Consider the following 26,342-nt stretch of genomic DNA (forward strand, 5'->3'; position numbering starts at 1 on the left):
TTGCATGGGCCAGGCAGAATTTACAGAGCCAGATTTTCTATGGCCTGATGCCCTTCCTGTCACCAGCTATTGCATGTTTCCATCCAGTCAAGGTAATCTTTCCAGTGATCAGAAACTTTTCATGAAAGACTGGAAACAAACAGTACATTTGTTTTCAACCATCAGATGATGTCAAAACAGGAGACACACACAAACAAACACAATTATTAATATCATTTTGTGTCAGCAATTACTACCATTAGCTGTTGTCAGAGAGGATTTACAATAAACCACTAATAAAAATAGACACTGAACAGGCTAAATCAAAATTTCAGATTCACTTGGACCATAATCTATAAGAAGAAACTTAGTAACTCCTATAGTGTTAACATTTTCGCTAATGCCAAGTGCCACAAACTTAAGTGAATCCTAGTGTTCTTAAAGCTGACACCATTACATGTTGTCATAGGAGAAATTCAACCATCATTTCACCAAAAGATACAGCATGAGAGAAGAATGCTTACATGGATAGTACTGCTAACACCAGTGGCAGACCGAGTCTAAAAATATTGGTTGCTGGGAAACTAAGAGGGCCCATCCGCAACTACAATACTCTTTTTACTCTTTTACTTGTTTCAGTCATTTTGACTGCGGCCATGCTGGAGCACCGCCTTTAATCGAGCAACTCGACCCCAGGACTTATTCTTTTTAGGCCAGTACTTATTCTATCGGTCTCTTTGCCGAACTGCTAAGTGACGGGGACATAAACACACCAGCATCGGCTGTCATGCGATGTTGGGTGGACAAACACAGACATACAAACTCACACACACACATATATATGGCAGGCTTCTTTCAGTTTCCGTCTACCAAATCCACTCACAAGGCTTTGGTCGGCCCGAGGCTATAGTAGAAGACACTTGCCCAAGGTGCCATGCAGTGGGAATGAACCCAGAACCATGTGGTTGGTAAACAAGCTACTTACCACACAGCCACTCCTGCACCTATAAACAATCATAATTTTAATTAAGTTATATCTTGTTACGTCTCAGGAGATCATAATTGCTGACATTACAGGCAATATTTTCCACACAATTATTCGTAAGTTTAATAGGTTTGCTCATTAAATTAATGTGATGTAAAAAGATATGTTTTTTTTTCTTGATAACGCTATCATTTATTTATTATTTTTTTTGTTAAAAGTATTCTTTACAATTACGTAAAAAACACCATCCGAGCGTGGTCGTTCGCCAGCCTCGTCTGGCACCTGTGTTGGTGGCACATAAAAAGCACCCACTACACTCACGGAGTGGTTGGCAATAGGAAGGGCATCCAGCTGTAGAAACACTGCCAGATCTGACTGGCCTGGTGCAGCCTTCGGGCTTCCCAGACCCCAGTTGAACTGTCCAACCCATGCTAGCATGGAAAGCGGACGTTAAACGATGATGATGATGATGATGATGGGAGCCAGTCTAGTAAAACTGGCAACGACCACACTCGAATAGGCAACGCTGGCAATGATCACACTTGAACGGTGCTTTTTTACGTGCCACCGACACAGGAGCCAATCCATGGCCTAACAAAAAAAAAAAAAGAAAACCCCTTGACTGAGTGAAAGCATATCTGAGAGAAGGGGAGATGGTTTTATGCCACGTGCTGAAGGCGAAAGTATGACTGAGTGACAAGTGTGTGTATGTGTGTGTGAAAGAGAAAGAGAGTGTGTGTGTGCATTCATGCATTTAACAGTTTAAAAATGTCAAAAGTTTTAAGTGTATAAAGCAATTTGAAACAAACCTTGGCACTTGGCGAACCCAACAGAATCATATTGATGACATCAAGGATTTCCACAGCCAGTTTTTGAGCTTTAGCACCAGTAAGCTGTAAAGGGTAAAAGCAAAAATTGTAGAGGTGAGAACTACCACAAACTCAACATCACATTGGGAAATACAGCTGGAAAGTGAGGCCAATATACTGATGGAGATATGCATAATTACTGATATACTGTTGGAGAGAAAGGAAAAGAAATTATGAAGATGCAATGAAGGATGGATAAGAATACAAGAGTTGTGTGTGTGTGAGTATTAAATAAGACAGAAGATGAGAAAGATGGAAATTTTCAAGAAAGGAAGGAAAGAAATTGAGTGAAGGTTATAAAGAGAAGGAAGAGGAAGAAGCAATAGATAGAATGAACAGTAAAGTCTAATAGGAAATGCATGGCATGGGAAAGAAGTGATAAAGCCATATTTACCAAAGTCTCGTGAAGGAGTTTTATGAATGCATCAATGGTTCCACAGGCAACTAAGATTACTTGCAATGCTTTTCGATCTCGGCACAACAGCATCTCATTAATTGTTTCTGAAACAGAAGCAGTAACAAGTTTCTTCAATACACACACAAACATTCTGTCACTTACACACATAAATATATACAACAATTACTCTATAAACAATCATAATTTTAATTAAGTTATATCTTGTTACATCTCAAGAGTTCATAATTGCTGACATTACAGGCAATAGTTTCCACACAGTTATTCGTAAGTTTAATTGGTTTGCTCATTAAATTAATGTGATGTAAAAAGATATGCATTTTTTTTCTTGATAATTACTCTTTGATTGATTTATTATTTTCATAACACTGAAAGGAAACATCATGGACAGTCTTCAGCTTTCTCTGTTCAAAGAGGTTTTTTAACCTAGTATTTATATGCTAAGGTAGCAAGCTGGCAGAACCATTAGCACACCAGGCAAAGTGCTTCATGGCATTTTGTTTGTCTTTACGTTTTGAGTTCAAATTTCGCCAAGGTTGACAAGGTCTTTGTTGTGGTGTTAGATATTTACAATATCTCCGCCCTCTCCATATAGTTTTCTTTTGTTGTTTTATCTGCACTTTTCTGTACTGAAATGGGTGGATTGGTTTTGCTACAACTCTACAAACATGCAACTAGAATGTAGCAAAAAAGAATCGTAAATAAGATTCTACAAGCTGAGCTAACCAGCTGCAGACCTAAGGGTGGACAAGAGCATTGGTTAATATTCAAAGTCTCAGTTTGGTCATGTTTGGGAATTCTGCAGGAAAGTGTAAGATCAGTTGCTTCTGACACAACCTTATGGAAGAGATGCCTGAGGGCAGCACCTTCATGACTCTCTCACGAGGAGTGGGAGATGAGAATGGATGGAATTTTAAAGTTAGAGACCTTACTACTTAGATCTCAACTTGCTTTTGTCAAGCAGAGTTATGTACCTTATTAAGGGATAGGCAGCAATTTACAGTAATCCCTCGCCATATTGCAGTTTATTATTTAAGCTTATGTCGATTCCTTTATGGTGTTGTTTTGCATTTATAACAAAACAAACAAAAACAAAACAAACATATACAGTACAGTACTGTTTCTCCTTTGGAGACTTTCACTTATCATGGGGGTTGTTTGGAATGTAACTCACGCGATATTCGAGAGATCTCTGTACTCTAATAAAATTTTAACTTCTAGCCATGTGCACATTTCAGAAACATTGCACCTTATATCCATCTATATATAGCAGCTTACTATATTTCCTCAGGCTTGTCTAATTAGCAACAAATTTTTACTATTCTTTTTTGGTCTTGCAAGCCACTTGGCAACCTCACTAGTGCTGGTGGCATGAATAGGTGCTCAGCACACTTTGTAAAATGCTTGGTGTTAGGAGGGGCAATCAGTCATAGAAATCATGCCAAAGTTGGCATTGGAGCTCAACATGGCCCTACGGCTCACAGAATCTGAACAAACCATCCAACCCATGCCAGAATGAGTAATGGACATTAAACACTAATGATAATGATGATGATGATAACGAAGGAAAGATAAAGTAAACTACTCTAATACAGATGTGATTAAATGTTTCAACTACATAGAAAATGCCTCTTTCATCTGACTAAAAAAACTAATGCTTTCCCTTTTCCTTCACCTGACCATTAAACATTTTTTTCTTACAGTTATAAACTTCATTGTCATTTTATTTATTTCAGTGACAATACAAATGAGAAATGGTAGAGAAAGATAAATGAAATGAAACAACAAACCTAAAATGTTTATCATAAGAAGAAGCCCTCCACTGTCATTGTTGGTGACTTCACTGCCATATGACAGCAAAACACTTAGGTAGCCCTCTAACATTTGACCTACTTCAACTTGTCTCTGAAGTAATTAAATAAAAGAAACAGAATGATAAATACAAAGAATCAGACAGATAAATACAGTAAATTCATCAAAAAACTAAACAAAAGAAAAAAAAAGAGAGAGAATAAATGAATCAGTCAAAACCTTAATTGAATTCAAAATGAAGCCCAAAAACATTGAGCTATTTTTAGAAACTTTCCTGCTTTAGAGATTTATTTCTGTTTTATGCTGAAAGCTAAATGGAGATGAAATGGAGTAGGTTTTGTACGTAGTGAAAGTGGGATTGAAAATAGCTGGGAATATAGAAGGAACATTACGTAAATGTATAGATTTAGAGATAAGCTATATATATATATATATATATATATATATGAGCATGTATAGATTAAAGGAAAGATGAAAAACCAAACACATGACATAGAAAGACTTGTGTGTGTGTGTGTGTGTGTGTATACTGGAAAAATATTGAGAAAAAGTTGAAAATGTGTCGAAATTTTTTTTTATATATTTATGTTGTGTAATTAAAACAAGTGGAAAATAATTTTATTTTGTATGTTTATGTGTATGAAAAATTAAAAAAGAAAAAACATAACGATATGCTTCACAGAATAAATGTTTTTGTGTCTTAATTCCACTGAAATTATATTGGTATATGTATACATAAGGTATGTTTGAAATATAGAATTTACATAATTTATATAAACACACATATTTTGAAGCATCTATTTATTCCTTTTAGTAATCCAGCAAAGCCAAGTTATATTTCCACATTTCCTCTGATCTCTGATTCCATTTTCAATTGTACTGCTTTCATCCAAAGATTTTTTACTCCCAAAACAAGTGAGTGTATATGATATACACTTGCGTCGGAAATTAATAAGCACTTCTCAAATTTCTACATTTTCTTAATTTAATTAACTTATTATCAGAAACGAACTCGTTTTTAATCAAAAATTTATTAAAACATATCCCAGCACACCACATAATTGTTATTAATCGTGAAATTTAGTCAATATCTTGTTGCACCTCCTTTGGCAGCAATGACAGCTGCTATGCGGGTCGGCATGCTGTCTATGAGTGCCTGCAGGTACTGTGCAGGGATGGCCCCTCATGCAGCAAGAAGTGCCCCAAACAGCTCGTGTCGGTTCCTGTATTGCTGCACATTCAAATCCCTACCCAATCGACTCCAGAGGTTCTCAATAGGGTTCAGGTCAGGTGACTGGCCAGCACGTACTCCTCGCCACCAAAGAGGTATCCCGTACTATCTCAACGTACTTTGCTGCGTTGATGTTGCCTTCGACGGCATAGAGCCGCCCAACACCACTGTAGCTGAACGCCCCTCACACCATCAGACCACCCCACCATGCTTCATGGTGAGCAAATCAAGGGTGCTAATTAATTTCTGACGGTAGTGTATATGATGTGTTCTTGCATTCCATTGGCCCAAAATAGTGATGTGCCTTATACAGGAGTGTACATTATATAAAAATAGATATGCTGTGTGTGTGTGTGTGAGAGCACATTTTTGCTTGCTTGTCTTTGCATATGTATCAATATGCATGGGTAATTAATGTGTACTCATGAGACATTTACTTGTGACAGTCACTGGACTGTAGTCACGTTTGAGCACTACCACAAATCACAAACACACACACACACACGTTTATTAAAGCCAGTTCATTCCACCTTCTTGCATTATAAATGTTTTTGTATGAATTCTACGAAACCTAATGAATTTTCACATGTATATCCAGGAAAAGGAGCATTCCTGCCATGATAGCATATGGTAGCCTATACCTGTAGAGAAGCTTTGCACTGCACATTATAAGGTTATCCTCAGATGATATTAAATATATATATATTATATATATATATATATATATATATATATATATATATGCATATGTATGTGAAGGTGTATGGCTTAATGGTTTGGGTGTTGTATTATATATATATATATATATAATATAATTATCTAATAAACACTATATATGTGTTTATGTGCTACTATTAGTTTCATGTGCTGAGAGCATGCCAGACACCAGATATATTAAAAATACTGTCTGGCATGCTCTCATCACATGAAGCTAATGGCAGCACATAAAAACATGGTGTGCAAGAGAGGTGACTGTGCTGGTATAGCCATATGTTACATATGAATGAAGACAGCTGTGTGAGGAAGTGCCACTCCCTACCTGCAGAAGGAACCTTTAGAAGAGGTACAACCAGGAAAACATGGGATGAGGTGGTGAAGCATGACCTTCGAACATTGGGCCTCACAGAGGTAATGACAGGAAACCAGGACCTTTGGAGATATGCTCTGATTGAGAAGACCTGGCAACTAAAGTGAGATGGCATCCACACACGTCCAGCCCTGTTAAAGATACTCCTGATGCATTAGGTAATATGATATGCTTGAGAAGACTTGTTGAGTCAACTAAAACAATATCGTAGCTAGGGCTGGGGCTCCCTGGCTGGCACATAAAAGGCACCATCCAAGCATGGTAGATGCCAGGTCCACCTTACTAGCCCCAGTGCTGGTGGTACATAAAAAGCACCTACTGGTTGTGACCGATGCCAGTACCCACTGACTGGCTCCTGTGCCGGTGGCACTTAAAAAGCACCAACTGAAGGTGTTTATTGCCAGGCCCACCTTACTGGCTCCAGTGCCAGTGGCACGTAAAAAGCACCAATCAATCAGGACCGACACGAGAGACCCCCTCCTGGTTCCTGTGCCAATGGCAAGTAAAAAGCACCATCTGAACGTGATCGTTGCCAGACCCACCTTACTGGCTCCTGTGTCAATGGCACGTAAAAAGCACCCACTACACTCTCGGAGTGGCTGGCATTAGAAAGGGCATCCAGCTGTAGAAACACTGCCAGACCAAATTGGAGCCTGGTGCAGCCACTGGCTCTCCAGACCTCAGTCAAACCATTTAACCAATGCCAGCACGGAAAACAGATGTTAATCAATGATAATGATGATATATATATATATATATATATATATATATATATATATATAATCGTCATCATTGTTTAACACCCTCTTTTTATGCTGCCATGGCTTGGATGGTTTGACAGGAACTGGCCAGGCAGGAGCCTGCGCCATGCTTCTGTGTCTATTTGGCATGTTTTTTTTTTTATGGCTGGATGCCTTTCCTAACACCAACCACTCAGTAGAGTGGGCTGAGTGCTTCTTACTCGGCACTAACACAAATGAGGTCAGTTTTGATGTGGTTTTTACAGCTGGATGCCCTTCCAAATGCCAACCACTTTACAGTGCAGACTGGGTGCTTTTTAAGCGACACCAGCAGGGTCACCAAGTAACTTTGCAAGACAAGGAGTCTTTGATAAGGGAGGGGGCATTGCAGGAGGTGATCTTTTATCAGATGATGACAGATTAGAATGTGACTGAGAGGCTGAAACAGATGTCTTGCTGCAGAGGAGGTTCATGGTTACTCAGCCAGAGAGAAGGAGAGAGAGAAGAAGAAAGAGAGAAAGAGAGTGACAGCTAACAAGAATGGACAGAAACAAGCTACCTAGAGAGAGAGAGAGAGAGAGAGAGAGTGGGGCTACCAAGAAAAGTTCACTCCCCAACTGTATGGTTTTGGTTTCAATATCACCTCTGCATGACATCTTGGAGAAATATTTTCTATTGTAGCTCTGAGCTAACAAAGCCTTATAAGTGGATTTAATAGGCAGAAAATGAAAGAAGTCTACCATGAAAATATGTACTTGTGATGTTATGTGTAATACGAGCATGTGGTTAAGAAGTTCACTTTGTAACCATGTGGTTTAGGTTTCAGTCCCACTGTACTATAGCTCTGGGCCAGTGGATTCAGTCAATGGAAGCTGTGTGGAAGCCCATCAATTGTGTGTGTTTGTGCATGTGAATGTGTGTGTGTGTGTGTGCGTGTGTGTGTACGCATATGTTTGTGTGTTTGTGCTGGTTCCCCTCAGTGCTTCACAATTGGTGTTGGTTGGTTTACATTTCTGTTAACTTAGCAGTTCAACAAAAGAGGCTGATAGAATAAGTACCAGATTAAAAAAAAACTAAGTGGTTGATTTATTCAACTAAAAACCTATCAAGGCAGTGCTCTGGCATGGCCACATTCCAATGACTGAAACAAATAAAGGATAAAAAAATGTACATGTAGAGGTAGAAAGGCAGGGAAGATAATTAAAAATATTCTCACCTGGTCTGGACAGGAACAATGAATAACATGCACCATCCGTACAATGCATTTGAGAACCACTTCCTTCAGTGGAATTGCCCACCTGGCTGGAGCATCTAGTTCGTTTTGGGGCTTCTGAGAAGACAAAGCTTTTAACAAGACATCCAACGTGGCTGGAGTGATTGACCGTAAGGCATTGTGCTAAGGAAAATAACAAAACAACAATTTTCATCATAATGTTCATCATTATCATCATCATCAGTATTTTGCTCATCAATATAATCAGATTTATAGATACAAGGCCTAAAATTTGGAGGCACTGGAGCTGGGGTCAATTACATTAAACCCTGTACTTGACTGGTATCTATTTCATTAAGCCCAAAAAGGTGAACGATAAAGTCGACATCAGCAGAATTTGAACTCAGACTACAAAGACAGACAAAATGCCATTAAGTAGTTGCCCGGTGTGCTAAAAGTTCCATCAACTCACCACATCATTATCATTATTATTATTATGATAATAATAATAATAATAATAATAATAATAATAATAATAATAATAATAATAATAATAATCCTCTCTACTAAAGGCAAAAGGCCTGATATTTTTGGTTACGTTGACCCCAATGTTTCACTGGTACTTAATTTATTGACCCCAAAAGGATGAAAGACAAAGTGGACCTCAGCTGAGTTTGAACTCAGAACGTAGCAGCAGATGAAATACTGCTAAGTATTTCGCCCAGTATGCTTACGATTCTGCCAGCTTGCCACTTTCATAATAATAATAATAGTAATAATAATCTTTTCTATTCAAGGTACAAGGCCTGAAATTTTGGGGGAGGGAGTCAGTCAATTAGATCAACCCAAGTATGCAACTGGTACTTGATTTATTGACCTCGAAAGGATGAAAGGCAAAGTCAAACTCAGCTGAATTTGAACTCAGAATGTAGAGACAGACAAAATATCACTACACATTTCGCCCAGAGTGCTAACATTTCTGCCAGCTTGCCACCTTCATAACAATAATGATGATAATAATAATAATAACAATAATGCTTCCTACAATAGGCACAAGGCCTGAAGTTTTGTGGGGAGGAGATTAGTCAAGGACATCAACCTCAGTACCCAACTGGTACTTGTTTCATAAGGCAGCGAGCTGGCAGAAACGTTAACACGCCGGGCGAAATGGTAAACGGTAATTCGTCTGCCGTTACGTTCTGAGTTCAAATTCCACCGAGGTCAACTTTACCGTTCATCCTTTCAGGGTTGATAAATTAAGTACTAGTTACGCACTGCAGTTGATATAATCGACTTAATCCGTCTGTCTGTCCTTATTTGTCTCCTCTGTATTTAGCCCCTTGTGGGTAGTATAGAAATAGGTATTTGTTTCATCAACATTGAAAGGATGAAGGCAAAGTTCACCTTGGCAGAATTTGAACTTAGACATAAAGACAGAAGCAAAGCCGTTAAATAATTTGTCTAGTTTGCTAACGATTCTGCCAGTTCACCACTTTATAATCAGAATTAATATCAATGGCATCACAATTCACCCTTGTCCATTTCTCATACTGGCAGACTTTGATTCAACATCCATTACCACCCAACAGTGAAGCTTCAAAGCCGAGGACAGATTTATAAAACAATCTTAAGAAGAAAACATATGAAGAACACAATCACAAATTTTTTAATAAAATACATTTAGTTTTTGCTAAATTAGAGTTTGTTTTATTGAATTACCAAATATGTCCACAAATAACTCTCACACACTGTGTATATGCACACATCATCATCATCATTACTTAAAGTCCATTTTTAATGCTGGCAAGGATTGGACAATTTGACAGGATCTGGCAAGGCAAAGAGCTGCACCAGGTTCCATTGTCTGTTTTGATATGATTTCTATTGTTGGATGCCCTTCCTAATGCCAGCCACTATAACAGATGCTTTTGACATGCTAACAGCACCAGTGCTTCTTACATGGCACAAGGACCAGTGCCTTTTACACGGCACAGCATCTTTTACAAAGTGCCAGCACCGGTGCTTTTTAAGAGGTACTATCACCAGACCTTTTCATGTGACACCATCACCAGAGATTTTTATGAGACACCATCACCAGAGCTTTTTGTGTGACACCATCACCAGAGCTTTTCCTGTGACACCATCAGCAGAACTTTTTATGTGGTACCATCACTAGAGCTTTTTGTGGCACCATCACCAGAATGTTTTATGTGAAACCATCACCAGAGCTTTTTGTGTGACACTATCACTAGAACCTTTTGTGTGACACCATCACAAGAGCATTTTACATGGAACCATCACCAGAGCTTTTTGTGTGACACTATCACTAGAACCTTTTGTGTGACACCATCACAAGAGCATTTTACATGGAACCATCACCAGAGCTTTTTGTGTGGCACCATCAGAGATTTTATGTGGCACCATCACCAAAGCGTTTTGTGTGACACCATCACTAGAGCATTTTATATGGAATCATCCCCAGAGTTTTTTTTTACATGGCACCATCACCAGAGCTTTTAACATGGTACCATAACCAACAGGCTGACACATACATATTAAACTCACAAAAACCCACACATACACATTTTAAAACCCAACATCTTTCTGAAACTGGCGTCATTAATGAATTAATTAGCAAAAATCTCTTTAATGTAATTATAGTTCCATCATAGAAACTTACCTGGTCCCCTGACATAACACCACCAAACATATGCAATAAATGGATTTGAGTTTCTTCTGGCAGGTATTTTTTTTGAAAACATTCTGTAAATAATGAAGAAAATTAAGACACTATTTAGTATCAATACCAGACAAAATAAATACATACGTTATTATTATTCCAAACACACAGCATGTAATTTTTTTTTTTGTGTGTTTTCTTTTTGGTCATGTGTTACATTTCTTTATAAAGCTGTAATTAGAAGTAATTCTTAGTATTGATTGATGTCCTGTTTAGGAAGAAGGCAGCACATTTAATGAAGATAAAGGAAATGAGGAAAGCTACCTTCAAGGCTTTAAGTGCATTAGTTGTGTGTGTGTGTGTGTATGTGTGTGTTTTCTTGCTTTGACTGGCCATCAACTTTGTAACAAGGCTGTGAAGAAAAGCATCTTGATTTACCCTTTTACCCTTTACCCTTTTACTTGTTTCAGTCATTTGACTGCGGCCATGCTGGAGCACCGCCTTTAATCGAGCAACTCGACCCCGGGACTTATTCTTTTGTAAGCCCAGTACTTATTCTATCGGTCTCTTTTGCCGAACCGCTAAGTAACGGGGACATAAACACATCAGCATCGGTTGTCAAGCAATGCTAGGGGGACAAACAGACACACAAACACACACACGCATATATATATATATATATACATATATACGATGGGCTTCTTTCAGTTTCCGTCTACCAAATCCACTCACAAGGCTTTGGTCGGCCCGAGGCTATAGTAGAAGAAACTTGCCCGAAATGCCACGCAGTGGGACTGAACCCGGAACCATGTGGTTGGTAAACAAGCTACTTACCACACAGCCACTCCTGTGCCTATTTGTTCATCATCTTTTACATTTTAAGCAGGTCTTGCAGATTTTTATAGTCCAAGACAAGATCTTTTGTTGTGTGCATGTATGCATGCATGCGTATATGTTTGTATGTGGTTATGTTCAATTTCTCTTGCTTAGTAGCAAGATTGTGAAGGAAAGCATCTCGTTTTGTCCATCAACCTTTAAATCTTAAGAAGGTCTTGCAGATTTTTATAATGCCAGATATGATCATCTGTAGATTATGAATTAAAGATTTATGTTCTCTCCCCAAGAACCCAAGTTCAGCCACACTTTGCTCCAGACAGCTTGGTTACATACATGTGTGTGTATGTATATATATATATATATATATATGCATGTGTGGAGGCACAATAGCCCAGTGATTAGGGCAGCAGACTCACAGTTGTAGGATTGCGGTTTCAATTCCCAAACTGGGTGTTGTGAGTGTTTATTGAGCGAAAACACCTAAAGCTCCACAAGGCTCCAGCAGTGGGGTGGTGGCAATCCCTGCTGTACTCCCTCGCCACAACTTTCTCTCAATCTTTCTTCTGTTGGCCTGCTCATTTAGCCAGCGGGGTGGCGTCATTTGAAGGGTAAAACAATACGAAGCGCATTGTGACCAGCGATGTGTAGTAACATCTGATAGCCTGGTCAGTCACGGTGACCATGGTGATATATGCATGTACGTATGTACATACATGCAACTGAAATAATCCACGTTAAAAATGTATGTACTAGTCTTAAGTAAAGTAAATAAGATTATACATATCCAAACCTCAAAACTGTGGGCAATCAATCTTACAGCCAGCTGTGTCCTCACTGGCTTAATGATCCTCTGATGAGTTCAATCGCTAATAAGATCAATAGCATGAAACCTTCAGTTCCAATTATGTAATCCTAGCATATGGATAAACATACATCAGACTCTTCACACTTCTAACATAAGGATATATTAAGCTGTTTTATTTTCTTTTGGATCACAAAATAAACAGCTGTTGGTTTGTTTATGTCTCCATAACTTAGTCGTACAGTAAGAAGTATCAAGCATAGAATAAGTACTGGCATTGATTTGGTCAACGAATCCTTCAAAGCAGTGCTCCAGCATGACCACAGACTAGTGATTGAAATAAGCAAAAGTTGTGTTGTGTTTTGCTTTTCACTTCCACTCGACAACTGGTGTTGGTTTGTTTACATCCTCATAACTTAGCAGTTTGGTATAAAAGAAACCAACACAACAAGGGCCAGATTCAAAAGATAAATAAGTACTGGGGTTGATTTGGTTGGCAAAACTCTTCGAGGTGGTGCTCCAGCATGGCCACAGTCAGATGACTGAAACAACTGAAAGATAAAGACACACACACATTCTTGATATTAAAGACCTTGGCAAATGAATATGTAGAGAAACGCACCGACACTATATATTATGAAACTCTTGAATATATATAAGTAATTTATTGGGCAATAAAACAGCCTCCACCCTCTTTTATATGAGAGGGTGGACTTCGATGGCCCATTAAATGGAAATTGCCGCTTGGAGAGAACAGTAACTGAACAGAATCATCTCCATAAAGTGTTTTCTCCTGTTTTACAATTTATACAAGAATTTTATAGGAAGAAACTATTTTATTTCCCTCGTAGGTTATTTATTACATTGATTATTACAATCAGGTGATAAGCTGATGGAACCATTTGCATGTGACGCAAAGTGCTTAGCAGCATTTTGTCTGTATTTATGTTCTGAGTTCAAATATGGCTGCGGACAGCTTTGTCTTTCATCTTTCCAGGGTTGATAAAATAAGTAAACAGTAGATCACTGAGGTGGGGGGTGGGAGGGTCAATGGAATCGACTTACCCCTACCCCAAAATTGCTGGCCTTGTGCCAGAAATTGAAATCATAGAAACGTGGTGAGCTGACAGAATCGTTAGCATGCTGGGCAAAATGCTTGGCAGCATTTCAATGGTCTTTGTGTTCTGTGTTCGAATTCTGATTAAGTCGAATTTGCTTTTCATCCTTTCGGGGTTGATAAAATGAGTAACAGTTGAACACTGGGATCGATGTAACCAGCTTACCCCTCAGCTGGACCTGCTGGTTTTGTGCCAAAATTTGATAACAATATGAATAATATTAGTGAGGAGGTGGGAGAATCATTAGCACAAAGAGCAAAACGTGTTCTGTATTCAAATTCTCCCGAGGTCGACTTTCATTCTTTTTGGGTCTTTCATCCTTTTGAGGTCGATAAAATAAGTACCAACTGAGTGCTGGGGTCGATGTAACTGACTAGTCCCCTTCTCCTAAATTACTGGAGGCACAAGGCCTCCTGAGTCAATCAAAATCAAATGGAAATTGTAGTTGTGGCTGATGCCAGTGCCACCTGACTGGCTCCCGTGCTGGTGGCACACAATAAGCACCATTCATGCATGGGTCATTGCCAGTTAGGAAGGGTATCCAGCTGTAGAAACTCTGCCAGATCAGATTAGAGCCTGGTGAGGTCTCTTGGCTTGCCAGTTCTCAGTCAAATTGTCCAACCCATGCCAGCATGGAAAAAGTATGTTAAACGATGATTATTATTATTATTATTATCATTATTAATATTATCATCATTATTATTAAGGCGGCGAACTAGCAGAAATGTAAGCAAGCCGGGTGAAATACTTCGTTGTATTTTGTCTGCTGCTACGTTCTAAGTTCAAATTCTGCCAAGGTCGCCTTTGCCTTTCATCCTTTTGGGGTCAATAAATTAAGTACCAGTTACACACTGGGGTTGATGTAATCGACTTAATCCCTTTGTTTGTCCTTGTTTGTCCCCCTCTATGTTTAGCCCCTTGTGGGCAATAAAGAAATAAGAATCATTTGCATGCCGGATGAAATGCTTAGCGGCATTTCATCTGTCTTTATGTCCTGAGTCCAAATTCTGCCATGGTTGACTTTGTCTTTCATCCTTTTGGGGGTCAATGAAATAAGTACCAGTTGAGTACTGGGGTTGATGTAATCAGCTTACTCCCCTCCTTCAAGCTTGCTAGCTTTGGGACTCAATTTCAACCAATATGAATACAATAAAGAGGTGAACTTGACTAAGATAAAACGTATTAAACTTTGGTGTGAGGGAAGGAAATTGGGGTTAAATCTCAAATTATGTGGAAATGATAACATGTGTATGCATATGAATGTGAAGACCTCATAAGATGTGTGTGTGTGTGTAGGTGGAAAGCACATAATCATAGTTAAGAGCGTATATGTATACACACATATATACACTTAATATATAAGGTGGCAAGCTGGCAGAATCGTTAGCATGCTTGGCAAAAAGCTTAGTAGTATTTATTCCGTCTTCATGTTTTGAGTTCAAATTCTGTGAGGGTCAACTTTGCCTGTCATCCTTTCAGGGTTGATAAAATAAGTACCAGTTAAACACTGGGGTTCATGTAATCAACTTGCCCCTTTGCCAAAATTTGAAACCAATATGTAAGTACAAGGTTAATATATAAGCACAGGAGTTTTGCGAATTTTATCATCATCATCATCAACAGTATTTTAGATCTGTTTCCTATGTGGATATAAACTAGACAGGTGCTTATGATTCAAGTCCTGTCTTAATGCCCTCATTGATTGGGGGTCATACATGTTGTTCTAGATTATATTAGTTGTGAAAAACATTCATATGTACACAGATATAAAACACACACACACATGCATGCACACTATCGTTATTGTTATTATCATCAACCCATGGGCCTTACTGTCTTGATTCCTAAGAGATATCAGGTTGGTAACCTGGTTTCTATAGTGTATAAGTAACAGAGACACAACATTGGCCTCTGAACAGAAGGCCAGTCCATTGCATGGTTACTCATTTACAGCTGAGTGGAGTGGGCCAAATTGAAACAAAGTGTTTTGCTCAAGAACACAACACACTGCCAAGTCCAGGTATTGAAACCACAATCTTATGATAATGAGTGCAACACCCTAACCACTACGCCATGAACCTACACACACACACATACATACACACAGAAACTAGATTCTGCGCTTGAATGAGTATGAATGTGTACAAATATATATTAACATGTGGACGTATAAATATAAGGTGTGTTTACATGTACATGTGCATTTGTGTATGTGAGGGGCGAGACAGTGAGAGAGAGAGAGAGAGAAGCAGTGTACTTAATAGTAAAATGATTAAATTCATTGAACGAGCCAGTTGGTTCAAAGAGATAGCTTATGTGGTACATAATTGATTCCTCTTGACAAGAACAATAGACTTAAAAGTGACACAGTGCAATCAGTGATTGAGAGGCTGTTGTTGCTACTGCGCAGGACCAGGTCGATTGATTGAATGCTTTAGTCCACAGTGAAATACAAAGTGAAAAGTAAAACTTCATTCTCTCATCTCACTTAGTGCAGCATGCTATCAATATCTAATTCTTATAATGCCTCCAGAGCAACAATGCTAAGTCAACAATAAATTACATTTTGAACAGCTCCATGGCATTTGTGGGTCAAAAGTAGACAAGCACTCACACATACACATTGTCATCATCATCATCATTTTATTGCCCACTTTCCGATGCATTTTCTACAGCCAGATGCCTTCCCTGTTGTCAGCCCTCTTTTGTTTCCAAGTGAGGCATTATCTCCATAGCCAGACATTTTTTTCATAGAATATTCTTTTCCTCTCTAGGCACAAGACCCGAAATTTGGTGGAGGGCAGTTGATTAGATCAACCCCAGTACACAACTGGTACTTAATTTATCAACCTCAAAAGGATGAAAGGCAAAGTCGACCTTAGTGAAATTTGAACTCAAACCATAAAGACAGATGAAATACTGCTAAGCATTTCGCCCGGCATGCTAACATTTCTGCCAGCTAGCCACCATAAATGGAATTAAATAATTCTTTTCTACTCTAGCAATAAGGCCCAAAATTTTTGGAGAGGGGGCCAGTGGATTAGATCAATCCCAGTATGCAACTGGCACTTAATTATCAACCCCAAAAGGATGAATGGCAAAGTCGACCTTAGCGGAATTTGAACTCAGAATGTAAAGACAGACAAAATACCACTAAGCATTTCACCCGGCACGCTAACGTTTCTGCCAGCTTGCCGCCTTTTTTCATAGAATATTGAAAAGGAACAACATTCAATTACAACATTCATGTAAAGTCAAGACAAGGAGGTTCAGACATACATCTATAGACATACGTGTGACATGTATGTACATATGTACCAACATAATGGTGGTGCCCCAGCATGGCCACAGCTTTCAAGCTGAAACTAGTTACAGTTACACATACACACACACACACACACACACACACACATAGTGGACATCTTTTAGTTTCTGTTTAGCAAATCTACTCACAAGGCTTTCGTCAACCAGGTCAGCTTGGCTGTAATAATATACACTTGTCCAATCTGCCCTGCACTGGTATTGAACCGAAAACCATGTGACTGAGAAGAAAACTTCTGAATTACATACCCACACCTACCACTTATAAAGTAAGCAATATGCATAAAATTTATGAAAGCACTTACACACACACACACACACACACACACACACACACACACACACACACACACACACACACAAATATAAAAATGTGCACATACATATGCACACATATATATAAACAGCGATTCAAAAACTTATGAGATTTAGATTGAATCCTCTTAGGAATTTTGAAATCTAAATCATATTTGTTTCATCTACACTCAACAATTCATTTTAACTCATTCTGGTATCGAGCCTCTTGAGACTGCCTCTGGGTCTTTAATACAAAGCTAAATTGTTTTAAAGAGTTCAATATTTAAATTGAAGCTTTTGTTACACTATTTCTGCTAAAATACACTGCCTTTGTTTCACTTAATTTGGAAAACAATGGAGAATTTCTAACAATAAGTCTTTCATTATTAATATGGTGTTTGGAACATAAATTAACACACAATATTGATGGAAGATTTTAATTTAGAACATTTGAACACATAAAGTTTATATCAGAACCAGGAGCAGTCTCAGTGGAGTTAGTACCAAAACAGTTGGACTTTTCAGTCATAATGTTTATATGAGGGGGTGCTGAAACATTCCTGGTTTTAAGGGGGTTGCAAAAGGCCTGGTTGGAGGCCCAACTTTTACAGGGCTTAAGAAAACTGAAGGACTGCTGCAATAAGTGTGTGAATCTGAGATGGGAACATGTTGAATATAATCATTATTAACTGATTCTCCTGTATTTTCTTTTACCCAAAGCCAGGAACTTTACAGTAACCCTTCTTACAAGAACTTTTCTGCTAAATTATTTTCTATCTATAAAGTTTAGTATTTGAATAAATTATAAAAGAACCAATTGATTAATTAAATCCCTGCACAGTCTTGAAATTTGGGTAAAGCCACACAAAACACAGAAGAGAGAAAATGAAATAAATATAGGAGCCTGATTGGCCACTATCAGTTTGTGCCAGTCACTGTCAAGACTTTGGGTGTTCTTAAATCCTGCACTGCCAATTTCCACTGCAAAATTGGGACAACTGCAGCTTGTCTGGAAAATGAACCTTGCGAGGTGGGATGGCTACAGCAGTGAGTGTTGTTGGCAATTCTCCATGGCAACGTTATCATGGTCATGTTTGCAGGGTATGGCTGAACATGCCATTTGGTCTGGAGTGTACCCACTCCCCACCCATCTTCTACTGCTTAATCTATGACCCCTTTATTTTCTTTTTCTTTGTTTCCTTGTAATTAAATTGGGATTCACTCTTTATGTAAATAAATCATAGGTCTTAAAAGATTACAAAATTAACTGAAAAACATAGACAATGTATTTCGTTAGAAGCATGATGACAAAAGGGTTAATTATTTTTCTGGGATTTGGTGATTGGCATAGGAACAGAAGGCATCATTTAACCAAATGTAAGATGTTAGGATTTCTAGAACTACAGGCGACTACAAATGGAAAAGTTATGCTTTTGTTGTCACAAAAAAAGCCTCCATTGTGAAGGTTTCTCTGTAAGTCAGAGAATGGGATTTCTTTTGCTTTGGTTACAGCATTGTTTACCATATTTTGGGGTTTATTTTCATTTCCAAAGGAGAATTTTTAGTTCTACCAGTTGTTTCTTTCATCTATTTTTTTATCTGTAACTATTGAATATATATGTCCTGCCATATGAAAATGGATGTTCCTTTTAATGTAGAATTGAAGGCAAAGTCTAGAAGTTTAAGTTTGGATGAAGGTCCTTGCAGAAAAACCTTCCGTAATTCCTAGAATGTCCATAAAACAAAATACCCCTTTATTTCCATAGTGAGCTGGATCGATTTATTAATTCAAGGAGTGGTGTGTGTGTGAGTGTGTGTGTGAAAGATCAGCATCATTTAACCTCCTTTTCCATGCTGGCATGACAAGAACAGATGAGCCAGAAGGCTCTGTCAGGTCCTACGCCTGCTTTGGTATGCTTTCTATACCTGGATGCCCTTCCAAATGCTAAACACTTAAAATATACAAGGTGTTTTTTTTATGTGGCCCCAGCACCGGTGAGGTCGCCAAATATCTACAAGAACCCTCAAATGAGTGAAGTATAGACTGGAGGGATAAGAAGTTACGATATAGAGAAAGGAGCAAGTGTCTTGTTGAAAAAGTGAATACATGGCTTGCCCACCTGGAAAGTGAGAGAGAGAGAAAGAGAGAGAGAAAGAAAAAAAGAGATGGGAAGTCCAGGTACAATGTGAATAAAAGACAGAATAGGATTACACACACAATCTTTCTCTCTCTCACACACACACAGTAAATAGAGCATACTTCAAGTCATCTTGAAATGGTTAAAGACTTTGAGCATGATTTCCATTGAGAATATCTTTTATCTTATAATCGATGGCCAATATTGCCCAGAAGTGGGATTCGTCGTAACACTATCACTAAAACAACAAATAACAGCTTGTTATTAACTCAACGAGTAGTTAACATTGTTGTAAATATTGCTTTAAGAGTAAAATCAACATTGTGCCACTGCCGCCACTTTCTGCGTTTCACAACAAACCAGGAAGATGGGTTGGAAAACATTTCTATCAAACCCTACTCCGGATGACATCATTTACATAACATGGGTAGATGCAGGAGTTAGGGTTAGGGTGGTTAAAAAGCTTGCTTCGCAACCATATTGGTTTCTTGTTCAGTCTACAGCCTTTAGACAATCAAAGCCCTGTGAATGGATTTGGTGGATGGAAACTGAAAGAAGCCCATTGTAAATACAGGTGTGTGTGTGTGTGTGTATATATATATATATATATATATATATATATAAGTGTGCATGTATGAATGTTTGTGTCTATTAATCGTCACACACATACACACAGAATGTTTTGCTTATACACCGAATTTGCTATGGGATAGTATCTGGGGTAGCTGTCTACACAATGCTGAGCATTAGCCCTTTCAATACCAACCCGGCTGAAACCAGCTCTGGCTCTGTAGTACAAACGTCTTATTTACACAAATTCTGAATTAAAATCTTCCACCAAACCTTAGACACATTTAATGTTCCTAACACTAGCTGAATGATAACGAAGTTATTTTACTAAGTTCTTTGTTATATTTAAAATTAATTGAAAGGATCATAGAGCATCTTATCAGAAATATAGTCATGAAAGGGTTAAAGAACACCTGAATGTCATAGCCAAAATGAGACAACTCACCTCGGATTGAATCCAAGAGTGGTAGATATCGATATTTTGTCTGTGTGTGTGCATGTACTTATGTCTCCCCGTCTTCATATTGTATAATAGCCATAAAGGAGAATAGCTATCATATGAGCAGTGTCATTTCTTTCCAATATTCTGCAAAAACATACCTGGTCAAGGGGAAATATTAACTTGCTGTGAAACAGGTAAGGGCTGACAACAGGAAAGGGACCCAACCATAAAAAAATCTTGCTTTAATAAATTCTGTTTGACCCATGCAAGGATGGAAAATTAAACATTAAATGATGAGGATTGTTTCATGCTTTCAATGACAACGGGAAAAACCATCAGTTTTTGGAAATAATAAGTCTGATTTTCAACAGAGCTGTTTCTAATATGCAACAGTCCAAAAGTGACGAACCAGCAGAACCATTCACATGCTGGGCAAAATGCTCAACAGCATTTCATCTGTCTTTACGTTCTGAGTTCAAATTTTGCCAAAGTCAACTTTACCTATCATCCTTCTGGGGTTGATAAAACAGGTATCAATTGAGCATTGGGGTTAATGTAATTGACTTGCCCTGTCCCTCGAAATTACTGGCTGTGTGCCAAAATTTGAAACCAAAAAGTAATAGTAAGAATGGAGGGGCAGAGTTAGTAGAAAATGAAATGCTAATTTGGAACAAATTGCAAAAAACATTTGTTGTTTCAATATTCAACAAGGCAACCCTATAATTAGATGCCATAAATTTCACAAGATAATCTTGAGATAGCAGAAAAGTAATAAAAAGAAACTATTAACATTTTCTCATAAACTATAAAATTACACTTCTCTGTTCTATTTGTATCAGTTTCTACTTTTTTGTTCCTTTAATCAAATGCAGGTGTAGCAATAAGTTTGCTTCCAAACCACATGGCTTTGAGTACAGTCCCAAGAGTCTTCTACTATAGCCCCAGGCTAATCAAAGCCTTGCAGTTGGATTTGGTAAATGAAAACTGAAGGAAGCAAGCATGCATGTATGTCATTATTTGGCTTTTTGTTTCAAGATTTCTTGCCAATAGGAAAAGAGCTGATTTCTGACCTCAGTCCCACAACAAGGTATTTTGCATGTATGTGTGTGTGTATGTACTTATGTATGTAGGTTCTCGTCTGTTTTTAATGAATTAACCCTTTCGTTACTGTATTTATTTTGAGATGCTCTGTGTTTCTTTCAATTACTTTAAATATAACAAAGAATTTTAGTAAAATAACTTAGTTATCATTCAGCTAGTGTTAGGAACATAAATTGTGACTGAGTTTTGGTGGAAGATTTTGATTCAAAACTTATGAAAACAAGACATTTGTACTCAAAGCCAGAGCCAGTTTCAGCCAGATTGGTAATGAAAGGGTCAAATTCTTCCTCTGGGGGAGGAGCTTGTTTCTAGCAAAGACACAAAACTCCATCATAACAAAAATGATGTCACATTTTACATTTGAGAAAAGTCTTGCATATTCTGACTGTTCCACTTAGAAATTGTAATTGTAATGCCCAAGTTAGTTGGTTGATTTCTTTTTCTGGAAACCCTAGCTTATCCAGATTTTCACTCAGGCATTTACTCACAAAACCAAGTGCATAAATTATTACTGGTATAAATATGGATTTATACCAATAATAATTGGTGTATAAATTCTGGGTATAGAAGCTGGAGCTTTCAAAGCAACTGTCTGTGGTTATCCACTTTCTCTTTGGTTTACATAGAGATATTCACATCAGCAGGACAGATAGCTTCTATGATGGTACATACCTTTTCTTATCTGTCCTAAACAACGATATCCAGCCTCTTATATTTACACTTGACAGAAATTCTGGTGGGAATATTCCACCTGTATTCCTTTTGATGATTGATTGATCGATTGATTGATGGATGGATGTTACTGTCTCCTTGCCTTGATATCACATGATAGTTGTAAGTAAGTGTCACCATTACACAAGTGGTGTCCTTAATTTCCACTCATCTATGAAACACATTTGGCCATGGGGAAATATTACCTTATTTGGAAACAGGTGAAGATGGTTGAGATTCACTTTAACAAATTCCATCCAACCCATGCAAACATCAAGAAGTGGATATCAAAATGATGTTGATAATGATGATATCATCCTGTCTGAGACTGCAATCCATTTCTCTGATATAAAACTCATTAGTTTTAAAGTATTCTATATTTAAATTAAAACCATCAGTCATAAATCAATACAAGAAATTGTTCTTAAGTCCTCAACACCAGTTCAATATAAAAATATCTGTGGCTGTGTGGTGAGGAGTTTGCTTCTCTCTACACACACACATATATATATATACATACATATAAATCATGGATAAAAATTAGATATTCTCTGTATAGAATACACTTAGAAGTGCTCAAGAAGATTAAACTTGAGTAGGTATAGAAGTAAATGTAAGGTTGAGCAAGTTAGACAGATCAATATATAAAGTTTTACTATATTAAAACATGAAACACAAGGAATGTCTACAAAAGATGTATATATGTTTACAGACAAAAATGTTCGATTACACAGAATACAAATGAAATAGAGGATTAAAGGGATTGGGGAAAAGTGTTACAAATTCAACAGCTATTTCTGGGGTCTCAGAGGTCCAAAATAATGTTTGTAGATTGATTCCATCATAGGGTGAGATGAGCCTCCATCTTCAGGGAAGAAATCTTACATTTGAGATGTTAAAAGAGAAAACTTCAAAGAAGGAATTCCATCTTTGACCTTCTTTTCTATAACACCTCAAATGTAAAAACTATTCCCTGAAGACGGAGACTCATCTCATCCTATGATGGAATCAGTCTACAAACATTACATTGGACTGCCAAGCATTGACCATGTTCAGATGGTGCTCTTTATGTGCCACCGGCACAGGAAGCCAGTCTGGCAGCACTGGCATTGACCCACACATGAATGGAGCTTATTGCATGCCACCAGTAGGGGAGCCAGTCAGGTGGAACTGGTATCAGCCACAACTACAATTTCGATTTGATTGAGATTCTGATTTTGATTTTACTTGACTCAATAGGTTTCCTCAAGCACAGTAATGATCAAGCATAGCCTGATGATACAAAGGTACTTTTTAAAGGGCCTGATTATGTGACACTGGTATAGGCTACGGCTGTGATCTCACTTTACTGATCAGGTCTTCTCAATCACAGTATATCACCAGACATCTCGGTCTCTTGTCATTGCCTCCGTGAGGCCCAATGTTCAAAGGTCGTGCTTCACCACCTCATCCCTTGTCTTCTTGGGTCTCCCTCTTCCAAGGGTTCCTTCCACTGTCAGGGAACGTTTTTTATAACATAAATCCTAAAATCTGCCAAATACATCTTGTGTGTGCTACTCATTCCACACACACATCATCTTTTATCTGTTTCAATCATTGAGCTGTGACCATACTGGAGCACCACTTTGAAGGTTTAGTCAAACAAGTTGACCCCAGCATTTATTTTCCAAAGCTTGGTGCTCACTGTATCATTCTCTTTTGTGAAACCACTAAGTTACAGGATTGTAAACAAATCAACAGTGGACTGGTTGTCAAGTGTGTGTGGGTGGGGGGGGGCGATACAAACAAATATATATTCACACACACACAAACACCCCCACACACCTATACAAATATAACAGGATTCTTTCAGTTTCCATCTACCAAATCTACTCAAAAGTCTTTGGTCAGTACAAGGCTATAATAGAAGACACTTGCCGAAGGTGCCATGCTGTGGAACTGAACCTGGAACCATATGGCTGAGAAGTAAGCTTCTTAACAACACCTTCATACCTGTGTGTGTGTGATAGATGTCCATTTGACTGCCTTTGCACTAAAATTACAGATGTAGTACTTCCATGAGATGTTCTTTCATAATGAAGAAGATATCTGAGAATATGGCAAGGCGAAGGCACCGCTGCCTTGTTATCAACACCACTTGAATGAAGGAAAGACACAGCCATGCAGTTTACACATGTACACACACACACATGCATGCATGCACACACATAGGGAATAGGAAGAGTGAAACAAGGAAAACAGTAGAGAGAGAGGATGTGCCAGGAGAGAGAGTGTGCATGTAAGAGAGGTAGTCTTTGTGCATGAAGAGATGAAAACACAATGATAATGAGAGGGAGGGAGAGAAAGAGAGATACAGGAGAGAGAGAGATATATGGGAGAGAGAGAGATACATAAGGAGAGAGATACAGGGGAGAGAGAGATATACAGGAGAGAGAGAGAAAGATACAGGAGAGAGACAGCAGAGTGAGAGAGAGAGAGAAAGAGAGAGCTACATGAGGAGAGAAATACAGGGGAGAGAGAGATACAGAAGAGAGACATACATAAAAGAGAGAGAGATACAGGAGAGAAAGATAGAAAGGGAGAAATACAGAAGAGAAATACAAGAGAGAGAAACAGAGGGGAGAGAGAGAGAAGTGCAGAAGAATGAAAAGCAACAAAAAGAGAAGAGAAAGAGAGAGAGCATGTGGTTGTGATTGTGTGTGGAGTGTGTGCATGTTGAATAAGTGTGAAAGAATAAAGGTGGAAGAAGACAAAGAAAAAGTGAGAAGTAAAAATAAACAAATAAATAAATAAAAAGTATGTTTTGAGAGATTTCTTACCGTGAAAATATGGAATAACTTCAACATGGAGCAATGCAGGTTGGATATTTAGATGGCTTTTGTCAACTGTACACCTGGAGAGCAAGAAGAAAACAGAGTAATAATATTTATTTATCTATTGCTCACAGAGGACAAACAAGGACAGACAAAGGGATTAAGTCAATTACATCGACCCCAGTGCGTGCCTGGTACTTGTTTAATCGACCCCGAAAAGATGAAAGGCAAAGTCAACTGCGGTGGAATTTGAACTCAGAACGTAGCAGCAGACAAAATACTGCTAAGCATTTCGCCCGGCGTGCTAACGTTTCTGCCTGCTCGCCGCCTTTAAATTATTTCTTTAGTGCCCACAGGGGGTTAAACATGGAGGGGACAAACAAGGACAGACAAAGGGGTGAAGTCAATTACATTGACCCCCAGTGTGTAACAGGTACTTTTGCCACCTTATCAGAGTAATAATATTATAGAGACAATGAGGAAATCTCTACAGAGACACAGCAACTGCTGGAAAAAGAAACCAAATTCTCCCTCAAATCAAACACATCTTTAAAATAAGGAAAGAAATGTTGGATATGTAAATCAAAATCATTCATCATCATCACAGCATGAGACAATTGGGCACAGCTGTTTGAACACTGATGATTTGGCGTGGCTGACTGGACATTCAGCCTGTTTTGATGATGAGTACTTTTGACACTGGAGACAAACAAACACATACACATACATACACACACAAACATGCATATGTGTGTGTGTGTGTGCAGAAATATAGTCATACTGATAGAAAATAAGTGACATAATTTCTCTCTCATCATAAACATAAAAGAGAAACCTGTTCATACACAAAAATAGAGAAAGTGAAGGGAGGGAGAGAATGAAAGAAAAATCAAACATAGGCACAGCAGTGGCTGGGTGGTAAGTAGCTTGCTTACCAACCACATTGTTCCAGGATCAGTCCCGCTGCATGGCACCTTGGGCAAGTGTCTGTTACTACAGCTTTGGGCTGACTAAAGCCTTGTGAGTGGGTTTGGTAGATGGAAACTGAAAGAAGCCTGTCGTATGTGTGTGCGTGTCTGTGTTTGTCCCCACCAACATTATTTGACAACCGATGCTGGTGTGTTAATGTCCCCGTAACTTAGCAGTTCGGCAAAAGAGACCAATAGAATAAGTACTGGGCT

At 38.3% G+C, this 26,342-nt stretch overlaps 1 protein-coding gene across 4 annotated transcripts in view; it reads right to left on the reverse strand.

Moving 5' to 3' along the window:
* LOC115214931 (neurobeachin-like protein 1) overlaps nt 1-26,342 on the reverse strand; it is a 345,811-nt gene that overhangs the window by 115,449 nt on the left and 204,020 nt on the right. For all 4 annotated transcript variants that reach the window (XM_036505273.1, XM_036505272.1, XM_029784012.2 and 1 more), the window contains exons 6-11: nt 25,168-25,241; nt 11,012-11,094; nt 8,335-8,514; nt 4,039-4,153; nt 2,228-2,334; nt 1,774-1,857 (exon numbers count right to left, since the gene is read on the reverse strand). In XM_036505273.1, the coding sequence (XP_036361166.1) occupies nt 1,774-1,857; nt 2,228-2,334; nt 4,039-4,153; nt 8,335-8,514; nt 11,012-11,094; nt 25,168-25,241 (643 nt within the window). The remainder of the gene's footprint in view (nt 1-1,773; nt 1,858-2,227; nt 2,335-4,038; nt 4,154-8,334; nt 8,515-11,011; nt 11,095-25,167; nt 25,242-26,342) is intronic.

The sequence above is a fragment of the Octopus sinensis genome, linkage group LG8 (genome assembly GCF_006345805.1).
Source record: "Octopus sinensis linkage group LG8, ASM634580v1, whole genome shotgun sequence".
In the NCBI taxonomy this organism is placed as follows: Eukaryota; Metazoa; Mollusca; class Cephalopoda; order Octopoda; family Octopodidae; genus Octopus; species Octopus sinensis.